The following is a 25,215-nucleotide window of genomic DNA, read 5'->3' on the forward strand; positions in this document are numbered from 1 at the left end:
TCTTATTGTAAATTTTTATACCTATTCCCATAAAAGACCTATTAACTTTTTCTAAACGATACTTGGGGACAGCAAGTTTGTCTTTAAATCTAGTATTAATATTATGAATATTGCTGTTTTTTGGAAATAAGTCAAGATTTTTATGAACATATAGGATATTTGAATATATAAATTGAGAAGCAACGGTGAGAATATTTGCCTCTTTGAATTTCTCTCTTAATGAGTCACGACTCTTCATACAGTAGATCGCTCGAACGGCACGTTTTTGTAATATGAATATATTCTTAATATCTGCCGCTTTTACCCATAGTAATATTCCATAAGAGAGTAAACTATGAAAATAACTAAAATAGACTAATCTAGCAGTATCAGTATCAGTGTACTGTCTAACTTTACGCACGGCAAAAGCTGCTGAACTTAGTTTCGCTGCAAGGCTTTGAATTTGTGCACCCCATTGTGTTTTATTATCTAGTGTGATTCCTAGAAAGACAGTAGATTCTATAAATTCGAGAGATTCGTCATTTAATTTAATATTGCAATTAGTATTAAAACTTTTAGACAGAGAGAAATTAACACATTTTGTTTTTTTAGCGTTTAACATAAGATTGTTAGTTGTAAACCAATGCAGGAGACGCCGCAAAGCACCATTTACATCGTCATAATTATTAGTCATTCTATTAACTTTAAAAATCAATGAAGTATCGTCTGCAAATAATACTATGCCGCATCTATCCTGCATGGCATATGGGAGATCATTAATGTAAACTAGGAATAAAAATGGACCGAGAATAGATCCTTGAGGTACACCCATTTGCACAAGTGACCCGTCAGACGTAGCGTTGCTAATCTTCACTTTCTGTATTCTATCAGATAGATAAGATTTTATTAAATTTAAAGCATTGTCTTTGACGCCATAAAAAGCAAGTTTTTTTAGCAATGTATTATGATCAACGCAATCAAAAGCCTTAGAAAGGTCACAAAAAACACCTATCACATCCATCTTAGTTTCCCATGCAGCAAATACGTGTCTAAGCAACTCTGCACCTGCGTCTGTAGTTGAACGACCTTTGGAAAAACCGAATTGACTATTGTGGATTAAATTATTTAAATTGAAATAACTGACAAGTTGCATAAGGATTATTTTTTCAAAAATTTTACTGAGTGCTGGGAGTATGGATATAGGTCTATAATTTATTGGGTCACTCCTATCTCCAGATTTAAAAAGCGGTATGATTTTACTAATTTTCATTATGTTAGGAAATTTACCTTCATCTATACATTTATTGAAAATAAAAGCAAGAGAGGGCGCAATAATTTCCATTATACTATCCAGTATTTTAACAGATATACCCCATAGATCCTCTGTTTTTTTATTATTAAGCTGTTTGAATATTTTCATTATTTCTACTGATGATGTATGTCTAAAGTTAAATACAGCTGATGACTTGCTAACATTGTCTGTTAGTAAAGTTTCAGCAGCAGACGGGGAAGATTTTAGAGCCTGTGTCGTAATTAATGGAATATTAGTAAAATAAGATTCGAAGGTATAACGCCACCGGGGTTACCATTCCATTATCATCCATAAAAAAAAACAAGTTCACGCGATGAAAAATTGTAACCATTATCTATAAGCATGAACATTTTTAATCTGTAGTTATTAATTTTAGTATATCTGTGTGTACTGATAAACTATCGAATTCATTTAAGATTATCATAATGCGTCGAAATAGTAATACCAAGCAGATACTCTACAACTCTTACTAGCTTCAAAACCTCTGTTAAATCCTACTACCACTCACTTTAGTACTATTTTCCTGTGTTCTCTCTTCGTTTTCCTTCGTTATTTTTTTTTCTGTTGTATATGTGCTGTTAAGTATGTGTATGTTATGTATATATGTATGTTTGTATACAATAATATTTATATAATAGTGCGCCATCCACTCTTTGTCTTTTTCTCAATGTCCTCTACCCAAAGGTTGTCTGGAAGAGATTGCTTAGCGATAAGGCCGCTTTACTTGGTGCAATAAGGTGTAAATATATAAATAAAATATCCACGAATACTTGGTAGACATTTACAAAACTGAACAATCCTTACTGTTAGTAATTATAAATTATATATGTGAAAGTGAGTATATTCGTTACCTGGTAGTGTCTTAACAGCTTAACAAGTTACCATTTTTTTTATACAACTTAGAATGGCAAACAACAAGACGGCCCACCTGATGGAAAGTGGTAACCGTCGCCTATAGACATGAGCTACTGTTTCGCCCATGATACCCCTCATGCGTTGCCATTCCTGAGGACTCAGGTGTTATTCCTCTGTACCCTGTAAATTCACGCTATAAACCCCTTCAAACCGAAACACAGCTATGCAAACACAACTGCTTTACGGTTGAAACACGAATGGCACAGAGGTACCCAAGCAAATTGATATACACGTACTGTATGGGATGGAGAAAGTTCTGGACTACACGAACGAAGTCTCGGGTCAAAGGTTTCTTTGTTATATATGTTACAATGGCCGTGTGGTCCCGGCATAGAATAGGCCACCCCTTCCCTTCCCGTGGGTGTAGTAAGAGAATTAAATGATCAAGGGATGAGCAGAAGCGTTCCTTTTAAAATATCACCAGAGCCTAACTGCGGTTGCCAATCCGCCTGCCAAGCGTGGCAACTATTGGCAAAATCCGCCAATAAGGAAAGGCCTATGTTCAGCAGTGGACAGTTAACAATTGATATAATTACAAAAAAATATATAATAAATGTATGTTTACACTTGTTTTTAATTTCCAATCAATGCCAAAAAAGTTTTTTTTTAATACGAATGAAGTTTTAATATAATGTACGTCATCATCATCATTTCAGCCATTATTCGTCCACTGCTGGACATAAGCCTCCCCCATAGACTGCCATAAGGAACGGTCCTGAGCCACCTGCATCCACTGACTCCCTGCAACGCATTTTAGGTCGTCACTCCATCTAGTGAGGGGTCATCCTACACTGCGTATATAATGTATATATATTTATTTATATATATATATATATATATATATATATATATATATATATATATATATATATATATATATATAGCAAGAGAGGGCTTATCTCTGAAAGAGATCTCTTCCAGCCAACCAAGTGTAGTTAGAGAGAAAATGATTTAATTTGGGTAATCCAGTGCAGGAAAATAACACAAATTGTGAATAAATCAATAAATAAATACGTAAATAAGTAAATAGATAAATATATATACATATGTATATATACATATGTATAAGTGTATAATTATCATGTACAATTGGTTAAAAGGTGTGATTTCAGTCTTTTCCTAAAGGAAGTAATGGAACAGTTGCGCAGCACGAAATGTGAAGGAGTTTCTAAAAAAATGGGTCTTACAAGAAGGGAGTTATTCTTTAGTAAATATATGTGATAAAAAAGCATTCTCTCCCAGTCAACCTTAGAGAAGTGTCAGAATACTCGAATGAGGTACTAGTAATTATTGATATACATACATACTAAAATTACACATGTAATCGAATAAATATATATAAATAACAAATATACACATATGTAAAATATACTATTTTATACACGAAATTGAGGATAATATAAAGTACTTATATATATAAGGATATATCGATATTTTTAAAGAGTTTCCTCAGTTTGGTCTCATATAAATTTAAATAAAATTGAATCTCTTTCCTAAAACAATATCTCTAAATAGTTAACATATTATCAATCTTGTATGAGCTATTAACAGACGGTTGCGGCGGTCTCTTTGGACGTAACGGCTGTAGGTTTGATCTCCGTTTGGGACACATCTTTATTTAGTTTAAAATTAATTAACAGGAAGGAGTCCGCCGTTATGGCGGTTGAATATGCGTCTTTTGTACTCGTAGTTCTAAAGCTTAATACACACTGTATATATAAAAGGCTCGAATAGAGCTCAGATATAAAAAAAAATATGATTTAAGGTATTAGAAGTTAAAACACAGATACTGTGTTTCAGTTTGAAGGGTGGGATATGGCGTGAATTTACAGGGTACAGAGGAATAATACCTGAGTCCTCAGGAATGGCAACGCACAGGGGGGATCATGGGCGAAACAGTATACTCTGTTATGTCCATGGTACTGCTCATGTCTATTGGTGACGGTTACCACTTTCCATCAGGTGGGCCGTCAGCTTATTTGCCATTCTAAGTTGTATAAAAAAAAAATATTAAATTTAAAAAAAAAAGTAAATTAAAAAAATGTTAAATTTAGCTTGAGCATGTATAAGACTGTGATGAAATATCACAGGATTGTCCATAAAAAGAGTTTTAAGAAACCACTATACCGCTGAATGGAGACATCCGGTAACACGTATCCGCTTATTAGGTATATATTTGTCGAGTTTACAAAAATAATATAAGCGGCTTCAAAAAAGGGGTGACTCTTAATTCGACTGCGTATTTTCGTATTTTTCAACCAACTTAAAAAAAAGGAGGTTCACAATTTAGTTGTATGTATGTTTTTTCAACGTTTATTACCTTATAAAGCCATCAGTTGTAAACCGATTTGGAAAATTCTTTTTCTATCTGAAAGGATATATTTATAGATTAATCTCATAGAATTTTTTATCAAAATCGGTTCATTAGTTTACTTTTTAAATGGAAATAACTGGTTACGTCACAATTGAAGTATGTTTTTTTGTCGGCCACAATCATTAATCATTGTGTATTAAAACAAAACTTAGCACATACGGCACTTTGTATTATATACCGATTTACGCGGACATCCAGGTGGAACTGCGGGCTACAGCAAGTCAGAAACATGTGTTCAAATGATTGCCCCGTAAACAGGGCTCCAGGTACGATTATGAACCGGGTGGATTTAAAAAACAAACTTTTCTAAATGGACTATGATGAAATGGAAAACGATTGTGTAATCAGGGCTGTGCCCTAGTTGCGTGCTATCGTTGCCTTGTATTGTGATATGACGCATACGCGTCCCGGTTTGTCTGGAACTAGGCAATTGGTCTCATTAGTACTTTGATTATTATTAAAGGGAGACTGTACAAAAGTCGATTGCTTGGGTACCTCTGTCCCATTCATGTTTCAACCGTGAAGCAGTTGTGTTTGCATGGCTGTGTTTCGGTTTGAAGGGTGGGATATGGCGTGAATTTACTGGGTACAGAGGAATAACAACTGAGTCCTCAGGAATGGCAACGCATGAGGGGTATCATGGACGAAACAGTATACTCTGTTATGTCCATGGTACTGCTCATGTCTATAGACGACTGTTACCACTATCCATCAGGTGGGCCGACAGCTTGATTGCCGTTTTAAGTTGTATAAAAAAAAACAAATGGATGGAACAATGTTGTAAGTCGTCAAATATATAAGTATTTCCAGCTATAATCAACAGACAATCTGCTTCTCTGCTTCAATAGCTCTTCTACGAAAAGGTAACCAACTTAGGTGATAAAGTAAAATCTTAGGGTCGGTGTATTTTTTTTTTTCTTTATTTTGTGTTATTCCTCTGTACCCAGTAAATTCACGCCATATCCCACCTTTCAAACCGAAACACAGCCATGCAAACACAGCTGCTTCACGGTTGAAACACGAATGGGACAGAGGTACCCAAGGAATCGACCTATGATACTAGCTTGAACCCTTCAACTCAGTGCAACGACGAGCTATGAGAATTGTCGATGATCCCAGGCTTGCAAGCGGTATCGAACCCTTAAGTTAAGTCTTAAGAGAGATTTGCCTCACTCTGCGTGTTCTACCGCTTGTACAACGGATTGTGCTCAGAGGAATTACTCAATATGATGTCTACGGCCACTTTCTATCATCGTACGGCTCGCCATCGACAGGGAGTTCACCCTCATACCCTACAGCCTAAATGGTCGCGTACAACGCGGTTTCAGAGATGTTTTCTCCCACGAACACTCAGGTTATGGAATGAGCTCCCTGCTGATGTTTTCCCAAGAGACTACAGTATGGGGTTGTTCAAAAGCGAGGTAAAGAGGTTTCTACAGGGTCGGCAACGCGCGCGTAATACCTCTGGTATTGCAGGCGTTCATTGGCTACGGTAACCGCTTACCATCAAGTGGGCCGTATGCTTGTTTGCCACCTTATTGGTATAAAAAAAGAACTTATTAATGAGATTTTATTATATCGATAATAAAGAAAAGTGGAATAAACTATTTGGGACAATATTTAATAAATAAACGACTTTGCTTGACAACTGATCATACTATACAGACTCGAGTCATAAACTGAAACATAGTACCAATTTTATAGCAAAATTATTCGCAAATGTAAATTTTACGATTTGCAATCCCAAACTCGTTCCGTAGATTGTCTGAAGGTGTGAAAAACAAAATATATAGTTCGCAAATGAAATCTAAAATTTATCGTCACAATACAGTAATAAATTTCATTGTTGAATTATTCGCAACCGTAAATTTTGCATTTTGAAATTTCCGTCTCATTTAATAATTCACAGATGTGCTGTAACTATGAGTAACTAAATATAGCATCTGAGAGCGATTTGTAAACAACGTTAAGTGCTTCTACTGTTGAAATTAGAGAATTTAACAAGTGGTCAAGCTTAATCGATGTTTAAATTTAACGGAACTTTTTTTTTATACAACTTAGAATGGCAAACAAGCTGACGGCCCACCTGATGGAAAGTGGTAACCGCCGCCTATAGACATGAGCAGTAGCATGGACATAACAGAGTATACTGTTTCACCCATGATACCCCCCATGCGTTGCCATTCCTGAGGACATTTTTTTCTATGACTGGTACCCCGCCTGCGCTAACGGTATACGCTGGCGGGGTACCAGTGAATTCAGCACGATGATTTCCAGGGGGGACCAAGGGGAGGTCGACCTGTAAGGGTATATTGTTAGCAATGGGACTGATAATCCGCATTACTAACAATCCCTTCCCCCCCTATTTAATTGGTTACCTTATGACATCCAAGCGTATCGAGTAGCGAGCAAAAAGTTAGTTTATAATATAAAGAAATTCCATGAGTGTCGTAAGAGGCGATTAAGGGAACGTAATGGTAGAGGGATGGGCAGCAGTGCTCATCTTAAAACATAACCAAAGTCTAACTGCGGTTGCCAACCCGCCTGCTAAGGAGGAAAAGGATTGTTAGCAATGGAGTTTGACAGCCCCATTGCTAGCAATATATCTTAATAGGGCGACCTCCGCGTGGTTCCCCCTGGAAACCATCGTGAACAATTCTTGTTGAATTCGTCACGATGGGCTAACTGACCTGCTTCATTCTCACCTATCATTCTTCACTGGTGCCCCGCCGGTGTATACCGATAGCGCGGGTGGGGTTACCATTCCATTATCATCATTTAAAAAAAAAAAACCCGCCTGCTAAGTGTGGCAACTGTTGGAAAAACCCCCAATGGGGAGAGGCCTATATTTAGCAGTGGACGATTAACGGTAAATATATTGAATATATTGATAAATAAATGCATAAATTATTTATTTTGGTAAAACAAACGATGCACGTTGTCAACAAATATCCAATTGGTGTTACATAAACAACATTATCTCTGGACTAATAGCACAAACATCTCTGTTTTGTTTATGTGTATCCAAATATTATGCTTGCAACGAATTTCCGCCCTGCCTAGTATATTTACGTTCCCCACTGCGTTGCCAGGTTGGGTATTTTTTCGCAATTTCGAGTAAAAACTTTTCGTGTTCGCGGTATTTTGAGGGAATGAAAAATAGTTAAAGAAAAATTTTTTTGACCATTTTGGTATTTGTAAACCGCACCGTATACCTTTATATATACTACATATATAAAGCTATAGAATACAGAAATATAGAATGAAGCTAGTAAGTGACATGAGGTGAAGAAGTCAGTGCGGAGAACGGTGTTTTGACGTCGTTTCCATGGTGGTTAATGGTAAAACGTAGTCACAACCAACACAGGTTTGTGATTACGAGTAGATTTTGTTAAAAAAAACCGACTTCAATTGTGGCAGTTATTGTGATTTAAAAACCAAATTACTGAACCGATTTTGATAAAAGTTCTACCAATCTGAAAGTATTATTTTAAGATGAAATAAAACATTTGAAAAATCGGTTATTAAATAACGAATTCGGAGGTAACAACGCAAAATAGTACATTCTATTATGTCTACGGTACTGTTCATGTTGCACGATTACCACTTTCCATCAGGTGGGCCGTCAGCTTGTTTGCTATTTTAAATTGCTTTTTTTTTTGCAAAATTGCTAATATGCAAAAAAAAAAATACAAAACAAAAAATATAACCGAATTAGAACTTTCCTTCTGAAGTCGTTAGATAAAAATAATAGATATCGTAACAATTTAGAGGATTTTTTTTATGGATGAAAATGGAATGGTAACCCCGCCTGCGCTAACGGGATACGCTGGCGGAGCACCAGTGAAGGGTGATAGAGGAAAATGATAACAGGCCAGTTAGCCCATCACGATGAATTCCTCAGGAATTAACCATGATAGTTTCCAGGGGGAACCGCGTGGAGGACGACCTGGTTGGGTATATTGCTAGCAATGGGATTTTCAGTCTCCATTACTAACAATCCCTTTCCCCCCAGGAAAAATATTTGGAATTTGGATAGAAAACAAAAATCGCACCTGGCAACACTCGACGTCTCTCCGACATTCGACGAATTTAGAGTTTGACGCATCAGCTTAACTATTTCTTTGTGCTGTATTTACGTTCATTGTGGTTTAGTGAATTGCCGTTTATTTTATTATTTACGGCTTTCCAATCATCATCATGAATATATATTTACAACTGATGCACAGAAATGAAATAAAACGAAGTTTATTTGCATTAAAGTGTCTTAAAATTATTATTAACGTTGGCCACGTATAGTTGTTTTTTGTTTGACACGTACAGTTAGACTTAAGTTTATTAATTGCCTTAAGCAATTTACCCATAGAAATAGGCCACCCCTTTCTTTCCCGTGGGTATCGTTAGAGCCGACTAAGGGAAGGCGAGGGATGGGCAGCAGCGTCCCTCTTAAAACATATCTAAAGCCTGACTGCAGTTCCCAATCCGCCTGCCAAGCGTGGCAAATACTGGCAAAACCCCCCAAGGGGCAGTCTTATGTTCAGCAGTGGACAGTTAAAGGCTGATATGATGACGATGATGAGTTACTGATATTACTCACAGCTCCGGGTACATAAAAACCGTATCCGTTATCCGGAATAAAAAAAAACATATATATTTCCATAATTAATAATGTAACTTTTGAAATATAGGTAGTCTATTATTACCTAATTCATTAAAATTGTTTATTTCCTTTCATACTGTATTTTTTTTATACCACTGAGGTGGTAAACAAGCATACGGCCCACCTGATGGTAAGTGGTCACCATAGCCTATGAACACCTACAATACCAGAGGTATTACGCGTGCGTTGCCGACCCTGAAGAAACCTCTTTACCCCCTTTTTGAAGAACCCCATGTTGTAGTCTCTTGTTAAAGTAAATGCTGTGAATACCTTAAAAAGGCACATGCATTAATGCCTTCAGAGCACTGTTGGGGCTAGCCCGTCGCTGTAGTGCGTCACACATGTTTGCACGAAAGCGTACGGATGATTTTTACGCAATACGGCGCAAACGAATTGTTTCGCTGTTGGATAGGGTGCGTGTTAGCTCAAACAGTGTCCTGAAGACAATTGCTGATAAAATGGACTGTCCCATCCTAAAATATTGGGTGGGACAGGTTATCAATGCAAGAGCGTTATGACCGCTCATTTACTAACATAGGTTAAGTCAATTTATAACTAACAAATGTATGTTAATACATTTTTTTTTTACAACTTGGCATGGCAAACAAGCTGACGGGCCACCTGATGGAAAGTGGTAACCGTCGCTTATAGACATGAGCAGTACCATGGACATAACAGAGTATACTGTTTCGCCCATGATACCCCCCATGCGTTGCCATTCCTGAGGACTCAGGTGTTATTACTCTGTACCCAGTAAATTCACGCTATATCCCACTCTTCAAACCGAAACACAGCCATTCAAACACAACTGCTTCACGGTTGAAACACGAATGGGACAGAGATACCCAAGCAATCGACTTTTGTACAAAGTCTCCCTCTGGTAAAATTATATATGTTATAATGTTGTTGGTGTTTCTATAAATAAATAAATAAAACTTAAAGCATACTTCATTTTAATTTCATTAATTAACATATTTTTAATCACATCTGTCTATTATATTTTATGAGTTTAAACTATTAATATATATATATATATATATATATATATATATATATATATATATATATATATATATATTTTATATATTATATACAAATATGTAAAAAATATAATCTAACTATTAAATAAATAAGTATATTAATTAGCTGACCATCGACCGAGAGTTCATCCTTATGCCTTACAACCGTTTTCTCTGGTTTCCTCCAGTTTAAACCAATATCGCAGACGGAGGTGACCATTCAATTTCAAACTGATTACAGACTTATTATATTTTTTTTCTTTCAATGAAATACAACCAATATCACTCGTTGATAATGTCTGGTGTAATGTGTATAGGTGATTTTTTTAATATAAATTTAGTCATTTTTGGTTTCTATTTACTTATATTTCTAGTAGTTTAGAAAAATAATATCTGGCACCCATATATATCTATCTTTTGCGGCTTTACAGTGATTCACTTTTTTTTATTTTCTCCAATATTTTGAGTAAATAGACGTTGAATTTAAAAAAATCTTTTAGTTGGTAACTTAATATACTGTACTTACCTCTTCTATGGACGATGACGTCAGGCCAGAACTGTAACAAAACATAATGAACATAAGTACAGATATCCTTACTATTACTACTCGTGGGAAAGTGTCGCCCTCTGGTGGTAAATCTTTAGACCTTCCATATACTTACACCTATATTGTATTTCTAAAAAAAATCTATTATTAATCCACCACGGAAACAGATGCCACGCCCTTGGAAATCATCGTGCTGAATTCTAGGTGTATTTATCACGATGGGCTAACTGACTTGCCTTTTCACCCTTCACTGGTGTCCCGCCAGCGTATCCCGTTAGAGCAGGCGGGGTTACCATTCCATTATCATCCATTAAAAAAAAACCCAAGGTGAAGGCTTATGTTTAACAGTGGACAGTTAGAAGCTGATATGATGATAATGGTTTATGCAACTTAGAATGACAAACAAGCTGACGGCCCACCTGATGGAAAGTGGTAAACGTCGCCTATAGACATGAGCAGTACCATGTACATAACAGAGTATACTGTCTCGCCCATGATACCCCCCATGCGTTGCCATTCCTGAGGACTCAGGTGTTATTCCCCTGTACCCTGTAAATTTACGCCATATCCCACCCTTCAAATCGAAACACAGCCATGCAAACACGACTGCTTTACGGTTGAAACACGAATGGGACAGAGGTACCAAAACAAACGACTTTTGTACAAAGTCTCCCTCTGGTAGATGTCTGTAACTTACCAACAAATGTACTTGTCCATCTTGTCATCACTCTAAACTCATATGCATTAAAACATTCCAATCCTAGTGCCAACACTGCACATTATTTACATAATGCTTATCATAATAATAATTATGATAAGAGAGATAAATAAACAATATATATATTCAAAGGCCGGATATATGTTCTATTGGATGCATTTGTAAGTATATCCTTTCAGATAAAAAAAAAAAACCTAAATGGAGTTCGGTTCTAATCGGTTTATAAATAGAGTTATGAGGTAACAAACATGAAAATAATTAAATAAAATTATAACACGACCGAATTGAGACCACCCTCCTTTTATAAAGTCGGTCAATTAATACAAAAATATCATTACTATAATTGTTTCAGGTTTTTACGCCACTACCAGTACACACAGTTTTTTTTACACTGACATTCCACTTCTATTCTATTTTCAAAAATTTTTAAAAACAGAACAACACTCAGAATCACTGACTTAAGACTTGTATTTTTCTCACAACACGGCGCTAGTGTCTTACACATATAGACGTGTGACTGCATTTGTGTTGTCATAACAGATAGGTACTAGTATATCGTCGTCGTAAGGGCATAACTCAGATTTTTGCAATTTCGAGTTAATAATGACTGTTAAAGAAAAAATCTTTTTTTTTTGTATTTGATCGTCTATATTTTTACTTTACTTATATTTATAAATGTAAGAGTTTGGCAGTTTGTTACGTTTTGGCGCGTTAATGACTTAACTAATCGCTATCAAATTGCCTATATCCTTCTCCATCCCATATAATACGTATAGGATGGAGAAAGAACCATCATTAGAACGCGAAATCGCGTTTACAAGTACATTTTGTTTCGTAACAAAGTTTTTTTGCTCCGCAAATAAAAATAGCAAAATCAATCGTTTAAAATTAATATAGGACCAATCCGTTATAAAAAAAAATTTTAAACTCTTTTAAGAATTATACACTTAACCGCGTAATATAGTTACAAATATATACATATAAAAAAAGCAAACGAATTGAGACGCGAATGTTTATAAAAATTCTCGTAATTAATAACTACAGGAATATTTTACTTTTATGAATATTTGTAGTAAAACTATTTTAATATAATTACGAACAAAAAAAATTAAAAAAATATTAAACCGCGACTACTTTCAAAACTATAAAAAAGTGAGTTATTTAGTTCACTGCCAACTAACTGCCTATATAATAAGCGAGGCACACGCCTGCAAACTCAATTGTGGACAGAGGAAGTTTGTACTATGAACTGACACTGTTCATGTACAGGGTGATTAATAAATCACCTAATAAGGCGATAAATAGATAACAATTATAAAATTTTCTATCTAATCATACTAATTATTTTATATATATATATATATATGAGTAGTGCCATGGACATAACAGAGTATACTGTTTCGCCCATGATACTTCCCATGCGTTGTCATTCCTGAGGACTCAGGTGTACCCTGTAAATGTGACCTCTGTACCCTGTAAATTCACGCCATATCCCTTCATACCGAAACACAGCCATGCAAACACAACTGCTTCACGGTTGAAACACGAATGGGACAGAGGTACCCAAGTAAACGATTTTTGTACAAAGTCTCCCTCTGATAATGTGAAAGTATATAAGATGTTTGACGTTATTGTTACTGTTATTTAATTACTTTTTATTGTTTAATACTCGTATTTGGGGGGAAAGGGATTGTTAGCAATGGAGTTTGACAGCCCCATTGCTAGCAATATACCCTATTAACTGACCTGAATATACAACTGACCTGCTTCATCCTCACCTATCATCCTTCACTGGTGCCCCGCCGGTGTATACCGATAGCACGGGTGGGGTTACCATTTCATTATCACCCATTAAAAAAAATACTCGTATTTATTACCGGGACAGGATTAATGTAACTGCATTCTATTGTGATCGGGATATTTATTTATTTAGATACATACACAGATAAAAGTGTATAAGTATATTTGAATAAAGACGATTTGAATTTGAATATGAATGAAAAGTGTTTAAAAAACGATAAGGAAAAGTGAAAATTTGTGTTATCTCGATAAAAAATGGAAGCGGAAAATTTGGTTAAGTTTTTTCATTAGTACACCCATGGGAAACTGGGGCTGGTAACTAGTATATATAATATATACTTTTTAAATTATTTCTTTCGCTGTTTTTTTACATTTATTCATGGCGCACCCTCGTATTTGTGTACTGTTACAAATTAGAGCTGCGATTTGATACAGCAAAAGTTTTTCAAGGGGTAATAGATGAGTTTTGTGTAAAGTTAAAATTAGGTACGCATTTAATAGATTACTTTTATAATATGTAATGCATATGTATGTATGCATATATGATATAACGTTATACATATCATCGCCATATCAGCTGTTATTATATATACTATAATATTATAAAGGATTAAAAAAATATACTGGCATTTTCGGAGCACGCTGTATGTACCTCTACATTGTCTATGGCCGGCCTAAATCAATGGGTCGTATTGCATACAGATCGCAGCTGGTGACCCGCTTCGTGTTCATATATGGATATCGAGACTATATTAATTAGAATGTCAGGATGTCCATACTTATTTCAATGCTTTAGCGTATTAAGATAAAAGGATTTATAACATAAAACCGATGTTAAAATTTCAGCTATGTTTGCTGGTGTTTTATGGATATATATATATATATATATATATATACGACACGACGAACTTATGAACATTATAATAGAAGGTAAGATAGAAGGAAGGAGGGGGAGAGGGGGCCGAGACATAGTTACATCAGGCAGATCAAGGAAGGAGTTGGCGTCGTGTCGTATCAAGAGGTGAAGAGACTCGCTGAAAATCGTAGTGAGTGGCAAGAGCTCCACTGACAAGAGCACAGCTATATATATATATATATATATATATATATATATAGTAAGGGATAACATTGTGAGGATGGTGAAGATAAAAGCAAGTCAGTTAGCCCATCGTGACGAATTGAACTAGATTTAACCACGATTAACCACGATAGTTTTCAGTGGGAACCACGTGTAGATCGACCTGATAGGGTTTATTGCTAGTTACGGGGAAATTAGACCCCATTTACTAACAATCCCTTTCCCCCCTATAGATGATAGCGATATACCCTATATTGCTATATTTTTTTATTTCTCACTGATGCCCCGTCAGTATATACCGATAGTGCAGGCGGGGTGACCAGACCATATCATTATCATCCATAAAAAATGAGTTAGTCACTATCATTCCAAGTTGTGGATAATTTAAAATATTTGTTCCATAAAAAAAAAAACTACTTTAATCGTGATAATACCAGTTAAATCAATTTAAAAACTAAAATACTGACCCGATTTCGATAACATTTCCAAAGGAGCAATTTCAAAGTACATCATTTCAGATCAAAACAGAATTTTGCATATTGGTTTACAAATGACCGAGTTGGGGGGAAAGGGATTGTTAGCAATGGAGTTTGACAACCCCATTGCTAGCAATATGCCCCATTAGGGAGACCTCCACGTGGTTCCCCCTGGAAACCATCGTGAACAATTCTTGTTGAATTCATCACGATGGGCTAACTGACCTGCGTCATCCTCACCTATCATCCTTCACTGGTGTATACCGATAGAGCGGGTGGGGTTACCATTACATTATCATCCATTAAAAAATGACTAAGTTATGAGGTAACAAACATTAAAAATAAAAATACAAGCCAATTGAGAACCTCTTTGCTGAAGTCGGTTTAAAAGAACTGCATTGCTTCGTAGAAATGTCTGTACGTCTATAAACATATCCTAATTGAATATGGTCAGTGAACAATATGATGTCACATGAGTAATTATTTTTAAATGGACTTCAATTGGTATTGAGTCAGTGACATATTTAGAGATAGTGGGGTCGATTCTGAGGCGCTACATTACCTATCTCTAAAATTAAAAGGAGAGAGACTTTGTACAATAATCGATTGCTTGGGTACCTCTGTCCCATTCGTGTTTCTACCGTAAAGCAGTTGTGTTTGCATGATTGTGTTTCGGTTTGAAGGCCCACCCTTCAAACCGAAACACAGCCATGCAAACATGTTTCGGTTTAAAGGGTGGGATATGGCGTGAATTTACTGGGTACAGAGGAATGAGTCCTCAGGAATGGCAACGCATGGGGGGTATCATAGGCGAAACAGTATACTCTGTAATGTCCATGGTACTGCTCATGTCTATAGGCGACTGTTACCACTTTCCATCAGGTGGGCCGTCAGCTTGTTTGCCAAAGTTGTATAAAAAAAAATTAAAATAACATTTGTTTTACTATTAAATAATCTCGCGTTTGATCCCGATCTCAGCTGATGGAAAGAGATGATGTGGTCTAAAATGGGACTCGCGGGCCCACGAGGAGTTTATTCACATTTACTTTAAATTGATGCAGATTATGTTTGAATGGAATAATTTGATGTCACAGCCAAATCTTTATTATACAAAATAATTTTCTAATAGATTTAAGTTTTTTTTTCATACAACTTAGAATGGCAAACAAGTTGTCGACCCATCTGATGGAAAGTGGTAACCGTCGCCTATAGACATGAGCAGTACCATGGACATAACAGAGTTTATGTTTCGCCAATGATACCTCCCATGCGTTGCCATTCCTGAGGACTCAGGTGTTATTCCTATGTACCCTGTACATTCACTGCCATATCCCATTCTTCAAACTGAAACACAGCGGGGGGGGGGGGGGATTGTTAGTAATAGGGTCTAACTGCCCCATTACTAGCAATACACCTTATCAGGTCGACCTACACGTGGTTCCCCCTGGAAACCATCGTGGTTAATTCTAGTGCAATTTGCCACGATGGGTTAACCGACCTGCTTTCATCGTCACCTATCATTCCTCACTGGTGTCCCGCCAGCGTATACCGATAGCGCAGACGGGGTTACTATTCCATTAAAAAAAAGTCTCCCTTAGGTAAAATCGTTAAATATACCACTGTACACATCAAAATTGTATGTAGGCATATCTACTGCCTACAGTAATCTCCTTATCTAACTTATCTCTAACGAATGTAAACCGTTCCAAATTTAAATACACTTTAAATAGAAAGTATAAACATTACGTCACGAGTGGTGACGTCACTAGGACGGATGTTGCACTGTTAAAACACTTTCTCACGACCGTCGGCGTCCGAAATCCGTATTTTCCGTTCGGTGGACGCGGTGGAACTGACCTTATCTTATCAGCACGCGATAACGGACCGTGGGCACAGTCACGTGTTTACATTTCAGTGCTCTTTAGCATATTTTCTAGGTGTTTCTCACTGCGCGAGAATTAACCCTTCTTTGCATGATTTTTTTTTATTGGTGAAATAAATCAAGGTGATATAATTCATGTACAAAATTAAATAATGGTTAAAGAAATAAATTTGACAGCTATGTTTTTTTTTCTGCAGTGGACATTAAAAAGGTATCGAGACACGATCAACTCAGGGTGAACTTCTTCTTTTATATAATTTTTGGGCATTCAATGTTATGATGGAAATTTCCACCATTATGCAAAGAAGGATTAAACTTATTTCTAAAGAGATCTCTTCCAGTCAACTCAACACAGTGATAAAAGAAGTCTTGAGAGGGTATCAGTATTGCAAGGGAGTATTCAAAACAGATATTGAAATACTACTACATATGTGCAAAATATTTGGCTATGTGTTCTCGGCATAGAATAGAACAGCCTACTTCTTACTGAAGAAAATATCAATAACCACAAAAAACTTCGCGATACTATAAGTCTAACTATTATAGTTATGTCCCAATAATCACTTTTTAAAATGTTGTAAAAATGCCTATCCATGCGAAGCCGGGACGGGCCGCTAGTTCAATATATGTGAACACTACGATGGCAATTTAAATCATAAGAGGTAATATGATTTTCTTTTTAGCGTTTCCATATCTCCAAGGGAAAAAAACAGAACCCTTATAGAAACCCACTTCGTTCTGTCCGTCCGATTTTCATGACTCTTTTTCTTGGGAACGCGTAGAGGTATCGAGTTGAAATTAATACCATATACTCAGGTCCGCAATCTCTTAAAGCAGTGAAAAAATCAAGCTTCTAAATCGACGCAATCAAAAGATATGGCCGTTTATGTTCCATTTACATCGCATATTTTGACAATCGCAAAAGGAATCAAAATCTATAGGGTACTTCTCGTTGACCTATAATCAGGAAATTTGGCAAGAAATAATGTCATGTACATCTACATCAACACAAGGAAAAAATCCGAAAACCGTAAATTTGTAGTTAATTCATAGAAGGATTCATACCAGAGGGAGACTTTGTACAAAAGTCGATTGCTTGAGTACCTCTGTCCCATTCGTATTTCAATCGTGAAGCAGTTGTGTTAGCATGGCTGTGTTTCGGTTTGAAGGATGGGATATGGCGTGAATTTACAGGGTACAGAGGAATAACACCCGAGTCCTCAGGAATGGCAACGCATGGGGGGTATCATGGGCGAAACAGTATACTCTGTTATGTCCATGGTACTGCTCATGTCTATAGGCGACGGTTACCACTTTCCATCAGGGGGGCCGTCAGCTTGTTTGCCATTCTAAGTTGTATAAAAAAAAATTAAACATGATAATTTTGTATGTAACCCTCGTTGCGCGAGTTCGACTCGTAGTTGACCGGCTTTTTAACCGTTAAAGGAACTACCTTGCATAGGAGGAGCTTATTACACAGTTGTGTAGTATGCAATCCAAAGGAGTTACCCATAAATTGAGTTCTAAATTCCTTTGCCTATAAGACAAAGAGTACTGAAGCAGTTGCAGATTTTTTGTCACAATTCCCTTTTTCTGAGTCACGATATATTTACCAGAGTGAATTGTTGTTACTGTGAAACAGCTACACTTGCATGGCTATGTTTTGGGGTGGGATATGGCAATGAAATTACAGGGCACGTAGTAGGCATGGGAAATATGTACTGCTCCAATATCTATATATTGTTTTTTTTTGGGCATTGATGGCGGGAAAAACGACATCATCCATCGGATATTTATGTTAATTTAGGTTGGAATCTTCATTCGGCATTAAATATTGGATAACAGACATTTACCATATTCGTTATTGGGTCATTATATGTATATGGTAACTAAAATATATACATATTGCTAATATATAGATATTAATCCAAGGCAATGTCGTAGTTCTTAGGAATGGTAATGTATGAGGGGTACTATGCGCATAATAGTGTATTTTGTAATGTCCATGGTACTGTTCATGTCTATGGACGACGGTTACCAAGAATCCAAATTTTAGACAATTGGATACATTTTGCACATTTATAAATTATTGTGTTACAGTAAAATAAAAAACTTTTTCTTAATTTTCTATTATATATTTGTTGGGGCACTTCAGTTAATTGTTAAAAGGTTTGTAGTATTTAAAAAAATAAAATTCAATCCAAAAAATTAATTATATTTGCCGCTTTACTGTACGCTGTACTTTATTATAGACATTTATCAAATCTGAGATTACCACTAGATGGCGTTGTATGGTATAAAATAATTGTTACACAAAAACAAAATAAAATTTTCTATGCAGAGCTCAGTAGGATAAAATTTGACTGGGGTCCGGGGGTTCAAGATCGAGTCTCATCACACTTTGAATTTTAAAATTCATGTTTTTTGGATAATAAAAATATAATTGTCATTAGTTTCATGTCATTAGTTTTAGAGAGCACGTAAATGCGAATAATATAAAGAAAACAGCCTAGAAACTATTAAAGCCAGAGGGCGTCACCAAACAATGAAAAGGAAACTTACCTGTCTTCAAAGAGGCTCGGGTAATTCATCATGTACGAGTGTTCCAGCAAACTGCTGTCTTCAATGACAGACCTGTCAAATGATTTGTCAGCTGTCAGGGATCTGTCAACTTTGCTGTCAAACGGCGGTAAACTTTGACACTGGTCGCAGTCTAACGACTTGGATTGTTCAGATCTGTTTTTCTGGTCCCAGAGTTTCTTCGTCTCGTCCTGCACCCTCCGTTTTAATTCTGATATTTTCTCTCTTTCATTCTCTATCAATTGGCATCCTGAAAGAGTGCAAATGATAATGATCATAATGTCTAATAAGACATAAATGGGAAATTATTATTCTATTCTCGAAATATTTTTCAATGCGACATGACATTACAATGACAAGTGACAAACGTATCTATTGATAGAATTGTTATCGCTAGTGCAACTGTGAGATAGAATGAGACGGCGACGTCCGGTGTTTTTTTTTCTCGTAAGAATGCTAACTGTGTAGTAGTGTAGAGCGGAAGATTACAGTCGCGAGCACATTAATTTTTTACGAGCTGTAATTTAAATTGCAATGTATAATATTATTAACATAAAGAAACTATTCTTTGTTTAGGCCAAATCTTAAAATTGTATTAGAAATACTTCTTGACATTCGACTGAGTTAAAATTTGCATATTCTGATGACAATAAAATACTTAATATTGTGATATTTTTAATGGTGGCTGCCACAAAATAGCAGATGGTATATATTTTGTCAACCCTCTTAATATGGGTGTCAAATGGAAGAGCTTGAAGTTTTAATAATGATAAAATAAATTATATAAATTTTAAAACGGCCACAACTAAGAGATTGCGGATTACATTCTATAACCTTGTTTTTAAATTTGTTAAAAGAAAAAAAAATATCAATATCAAATACTAACCTTGTTCTTCCAACATTTCTAATCTCTTCCTCTCAATCTCCATCAAACTGTCGAGCGTTCTCTTCCCGAGCGAGTTCATATCCGTATCACTAGAAAGAAGCGGTGCATCCATGGTCACTTTCGAAATTCTATCTATATCATCTTGGGAGGGAATCTTTCCTGAATCGGAGATTTTTTGAAATTCCGTCAAAGTTTTGATATTAGGCTCATCTCCACAGCTTTTTCTATGCATAACCTTAGCTGGACTGGAGTCTGAAGGATTGCCTGTAGAATTTTTACGACTTAAACTATCAAACGTAACTTTAGCGTCTTGATTATTTGTATCATCTTCAGATAATTCTTCCTTGATACAATCACCTTCTTTAGTCAATTTATCAGGAGACAATGATTTCGCCTTGACGTACTTGTTATCACTAAAAATAGGTTTAGCATTTTTAACGTAACGTGTACCGTTGGCAGTTTTACCATCATTTTCTGAATCTTCATTTTTAATGCTATTCTCTCGGGATTTTCTTCCAAATGAATCCTTTTTGATGATTTTACCTAAAGCAGCAAACGTTGGGATCTTAGAGGATGAATTGCTTTTAATAGGACCGTTATCTTTTTTCTCCTTCTTTTCTTTTTTAGAATTTCTCAAACTGTTAAATCTATCTAAATCATTCTCTATATTCTCATTATTATAGAAAATATTCTCGTTTAAACTCTGAGACATGATATCAACTTTTTCAGGTGATTTTTGCTTTTTACTTTTACGTTTAAGTGAATCGAAATTCCTCTCCCAAAATCCTTTCTTCTCTTTAGAAGAAGTAGAAGATTTAGACGGACTTTCGCTGAATCTTTCTTCTGTATCGACAACGTCACCTATAACTCTCCTCTCGATATCCACAATCATAGATTGGGACATTCGATCTATAGAGTTGAACTTGTCTTTTAATTGTTTCGTATGGTCTTCGGATATTTTCGTAAGGTCGAGATCGTCGCTGTCTGAGCTTTGCGGTGAATAACCAAATTCGCCAGATTTCGCTCTAGTCATGTCAGTGTAAAATGCGCTATCCGGAGATTGTGTTCTTTCTATATAGTTAAGTTTTGCTACAATAGGTTTAAACTCTTTCTCCAAATTCTGCACTTTGCTGGTCAAATCTTCAACTCTATTAAGTAGGCGGACGTATTCGGCGCGTAAAATTTTAGTCTCGTCTAAGGCGGATGTGAGATTGCTGTTAGCTTCAGACTTTAGTGTGAGTATACGTGACTTCTGAGCATCAATCTTTTTGGTTAGTAGTATGATTTCATTTTGTAGGTCTTCTCTATTTGCTAATCTGTGAACATATTATTTTTTAAATATTGTGAATTAGTAGTAAAAATTATCTTTTATTTTTGTAATGCATTATATGTAATTTTTTATTGTTAGGAAGACAAACGAACAGACCGATCATCTGATAATAAGCGGCTACTGTCATTCATGAACACCTAAAACACAAGGCAAGTTTTTTGAAGCCCAATTTTGAAAGTGAAAAATTAAAGAAGAAAGCTTATTCCACAATCCAAATATACGAGGTAGGAATGAATGGGATGCACCGACAGTGGTAATGTGCCACGCACCCAATAAATACAAAAATAAAAATTGCAAAAAAAAAATTAAGGAATGTGACAACGTACAATTCGGATTCCTCTTCCAAATGTTGAAATTCCAAGTCCTCGAATATCTTGGTCTCATTGTCGAGGATGTCTTGTGCGTTCTGTAGTTCTTCTAAGGTTGCCGTGTTGTCTTTTAGATCTTTTTCCAGTCTAAAAATTGTATAACTAGTTTGTAGATTATTATCTATTTTATTAGTAGGATATTTTGATTAATAAACTTATACATTCCTTCCAACAAATAAGTCTTTTACTTGTTTCTAAATTCAACAGTTTAAAAAGAAAAGTTTTTATTACTCACCTCTCAACTTTCGCGGTAGCAATGTCTACTCTATCTCTCATCTCGTTTTGTCTTGCTTCCTGTTTCTCTTTCAGTTGTTTGATCTCTTCTTCTATTTTCTTGGCGCTGTCCAGCAGTTCTGCTTTTTTCTTCTGCTCTATATTTAATATTGCGATTTCCGAGTCGTACTCGCCTTTAATCAGAGCTTTCTCCATTTCCAACTGAAATTTAAATAAAATTGTATTTAGTTGAGTGTACAAAAAATATCTATATTAAATAAAACTACTTTGGGAAAATACACGTACGTAAAATTCTTGATGATAACAATAAATACTTACTTCTCTTAAAATGTCATCCTCTTGTGATCTGATTTCAGACATTTTACATTTAATCTCATGTATTTCTGTAACCAACTTTTTTCTGTCTTCCTTTAATTTTTCATACTTTGCCTTTAATTCTTCTACATTGTCATCTAAAACTGTACTTTCAATTGAATCTGCTTCTATGTCAATGTTCTTTACATCTTCTGTTATATGTTTCATTAACTTGTCTTCTTTATTTTGTTTCAGATCTTTTTCAAATTCCTCCAATTCTGGTATATCAGCCATTAGTTCTTTTTTAACATCCTCAAAGCTTTGATTTTTCTTTAGATTGCTTTGTCCAACGATTGATTCTTCTTTTTGCGTTGCAACTTTAGTGGAATCTTTAGGCTCTTGAAGAGAATTTTCATCTTCCTTTTCGATGACTTTGGAATACCTAAATTCAATATCATTTGTTAAATCGGAGTCATCTATCATTGGTATTTCTTCTTCAAGGCTGAGTTGTTTTTCAATTCCTCCAAATTTAACCTCGCCTTTGGATTCATGTGGACTATTTTCTTTTCGAGATGCCTCTTTTGGAGATGAAACTTTCGGAGATGTGTCTTTTGGAGGTATCTCTTTAGGAGGCATTTCTTTTGGATTGAATTCCGGTTTACTGCTATTATCTTTTGGCGGCGGTGTAGGAAATATAAAATACTGCGGTGAAGGCAAATTCTTATGAGCGAATGTCGTTTTTATTCGAGTCCTCGGGCTTTGTGTGTTTGGAGATTTCGGTTTTAAATTACCATATACATTATTTCTATTGTAATACATATTTTCGTAGGGGCTACCTACAGGGGATGCGACTGCTATCCGATAGTCACTTTGGTTGTGCATCTTCCTTATCATTATAGGACTAGATAACTCATTAGCTTCGTCGAATACAGGGATACCAATTTCATCCATACGGCCGATATTCTCGTAGTTGTTTTGGTTTTTTATTGTGACCTCTGGTGTGTTCTGTTCTGTTTGGGTGACGTCATAATTTTCGTAGCTAGATAAGTTCCTTTGTAGGGGGAGTGATTTGATGTGAGTATTGCTGCGGTTGTGACTAGTATCGAACCTGGAATTTATCAGTTTCTATTAGAGTTTAGAAAACACTAATAAATATAAGGTGAACGAATTAATCTCTGTGTCGATTTTATTGTAAATAAAATATTTAAATAGATAATTTGTTATTAATGGATAACAAGCTGATAGTCTATCTCACCGTAGCTTACAGACAAGAATGGTAGCATGGACTTTATACAGAACTTCAACGATTTAACAAATGGTCCTTAAAATTTAGTCTACATGTCAGATTTGGGATGGAGAAGATAATGGATTATTTTTTATTCTGGCCAATCGACCTTGATCACGGGGATAAAGTCACGGCTTTATTTATTTAGTTGTATTGAATATATAAACCAAACTTTAACCTATTGTACAGTATATATAGATTTTATAATGAATAAAGTACTAAATGTATCAAGATAAGATATCTAACGACTATCTATGACAATAAATTAATTATTTGTTATAAATATTTCTATTAATGTACAGACAACTATATATTAAAAAAAAATTAAAGTTGTTAACAGTCTGTGGAATTTGAAGCACTTATATAATGAGATAGTAATATAGAAGATTCACTGTTCATCCCTAAGGTTAACTGGTAGAGAATGCTACTAGCATTAAGTCCGTCTTTTGTACCATATTTTCTTTTTGTTTATAAAGTTATTTAAATAAATAAGATTTTTTGGAATAAAAACAGAGAAATATAATAAGAAAGTAAAATTTATGCAAGGCATAAATAAGAGCATTATCAAATTTCCATGCATACCTACGATATACATACAATTTCATACATTCTGGTAAACAAATTATAAAAACACCTAATGGTCACACAAAACCGCAGGACTTTGCACTGATACTACTACCAATTCAACTAGGCCATACAATTTGATACGTGCGTTCATACACGCTCCGACGGTGGGTAATTTAAGGCGGGGGGAATAGTGGCGCCACTGGCGCTACGCGTAAACATTTTATCACTAATATCGTTATCAATAATCTTTACTACTTTATAAATGTGGCAGTGAGTTTGTTTCTTACCTCTGAACGTCTCTAATTGTCATGACAGGTATGCACGTATTATTTGAGATAGTAAAGTATTTGGGCTATTTTTTAACTTGGTCAATCAATATGCCAATCACACGAAATGAATTTAGGGTTTTTTTTTATACCACTGAGGTGGCAAACAAGCATACGGCCCACCTGATGGTAAGCGGTTACCGTAGCCTTAAACGCCTACATTACCAGAGGTATTACGCGCGCGTTGCCGATCCTGAAGAAACCTCTTTACCCCCCTTTTGAAAAACCCCATGTTGTAGTTTCTAGGGAAAACCTCGGCAGAGTATTGTTTACATATGTATATATACAGTCTTACTAATATATAAATAATAATTGTAACTAGACGTTGTCTGTACATGGGAGATATTTAAGAAAAATTGTTAAGATCCACCATGAATCTTTAGAAGAGCAATAGAAGCCAAAACATAATTTTCAATCACTTTCTCAGTTTCTTTAAAAACTACTGCACGAAATGGGATGTGGTTTTCACAGTTGATTTCCTGAAGATCTAATTTAAAAACTGATGTACGTTTCATTTTATACGCCATTGATACTCCAGAGGGAGACTTTGTACAAAAGTCGATTGCTAGGGTACCTCTGTCCCAT

The 25,215-nt window shown here is 35.6% G+C and overlaps 1 protein-coding gene across 2 annotated transcripts in view; it reads right to left on the bottom strand.

Moving 5' to 3' along the window:
- Nucleotides 1–25,215, bottom strand: part of LOC113522251 (pleckstrin homology-like domain family B member 2) — a 116,963-nt gene that overhangs the window by 18,279 nt on the left and 73,469 nt on the right. For both annotated transcript variants that reach the window (XM_052892043.1, XM_052892044.1), the window contains 6 exons: nucleotides 22,477–23,560; nucleotides 22,160–22,359; nucleotides 21,883–22,011; nucleotides 20,227–21,542; nucleotides 19,323–19,590; nucleotides 10,786–10,816 (listed from right to left, as the gene is read on the bottom strand). In XM_052892043.1, coding sequence (XP_052748003.1) covers nucleotides 10,786–10,816; nucleotides 19,323–19,590; nucleotides 20,227–21,542; nucleotides 21,883–22,011; nucleotides 22,160–22,359; nucleotides 22,477–23,560 — 3,028 coding nt within the window. The remainder of the gene's footprint in view (nucleotides 1–10,785; nucleotides 10,817–19,322; nucleotides 19,591–20,226; nucleotides 21,543–21,882; nucleotides 22,012–22,159; nucleotides 22,360–22,476; nucleotides 23,561–25,215) is intronic.

Source organism: Galleria mellonella, unplaced genomic scaffold, assembly GCF_026898425.1.
Source record: "Galleria mellonella isolate WM207_F2 unplaced genomic scaffold, CSIRO_AGI_GalMel_v1 utg146, whole genome shotgun sequence".
NCBI classification, from domain to species: Eukaryota; Metazoa; Arthropoda; class Insecta; order Lepidoptera; family Pyralidae; genus Galleria; species Galleria mellonella.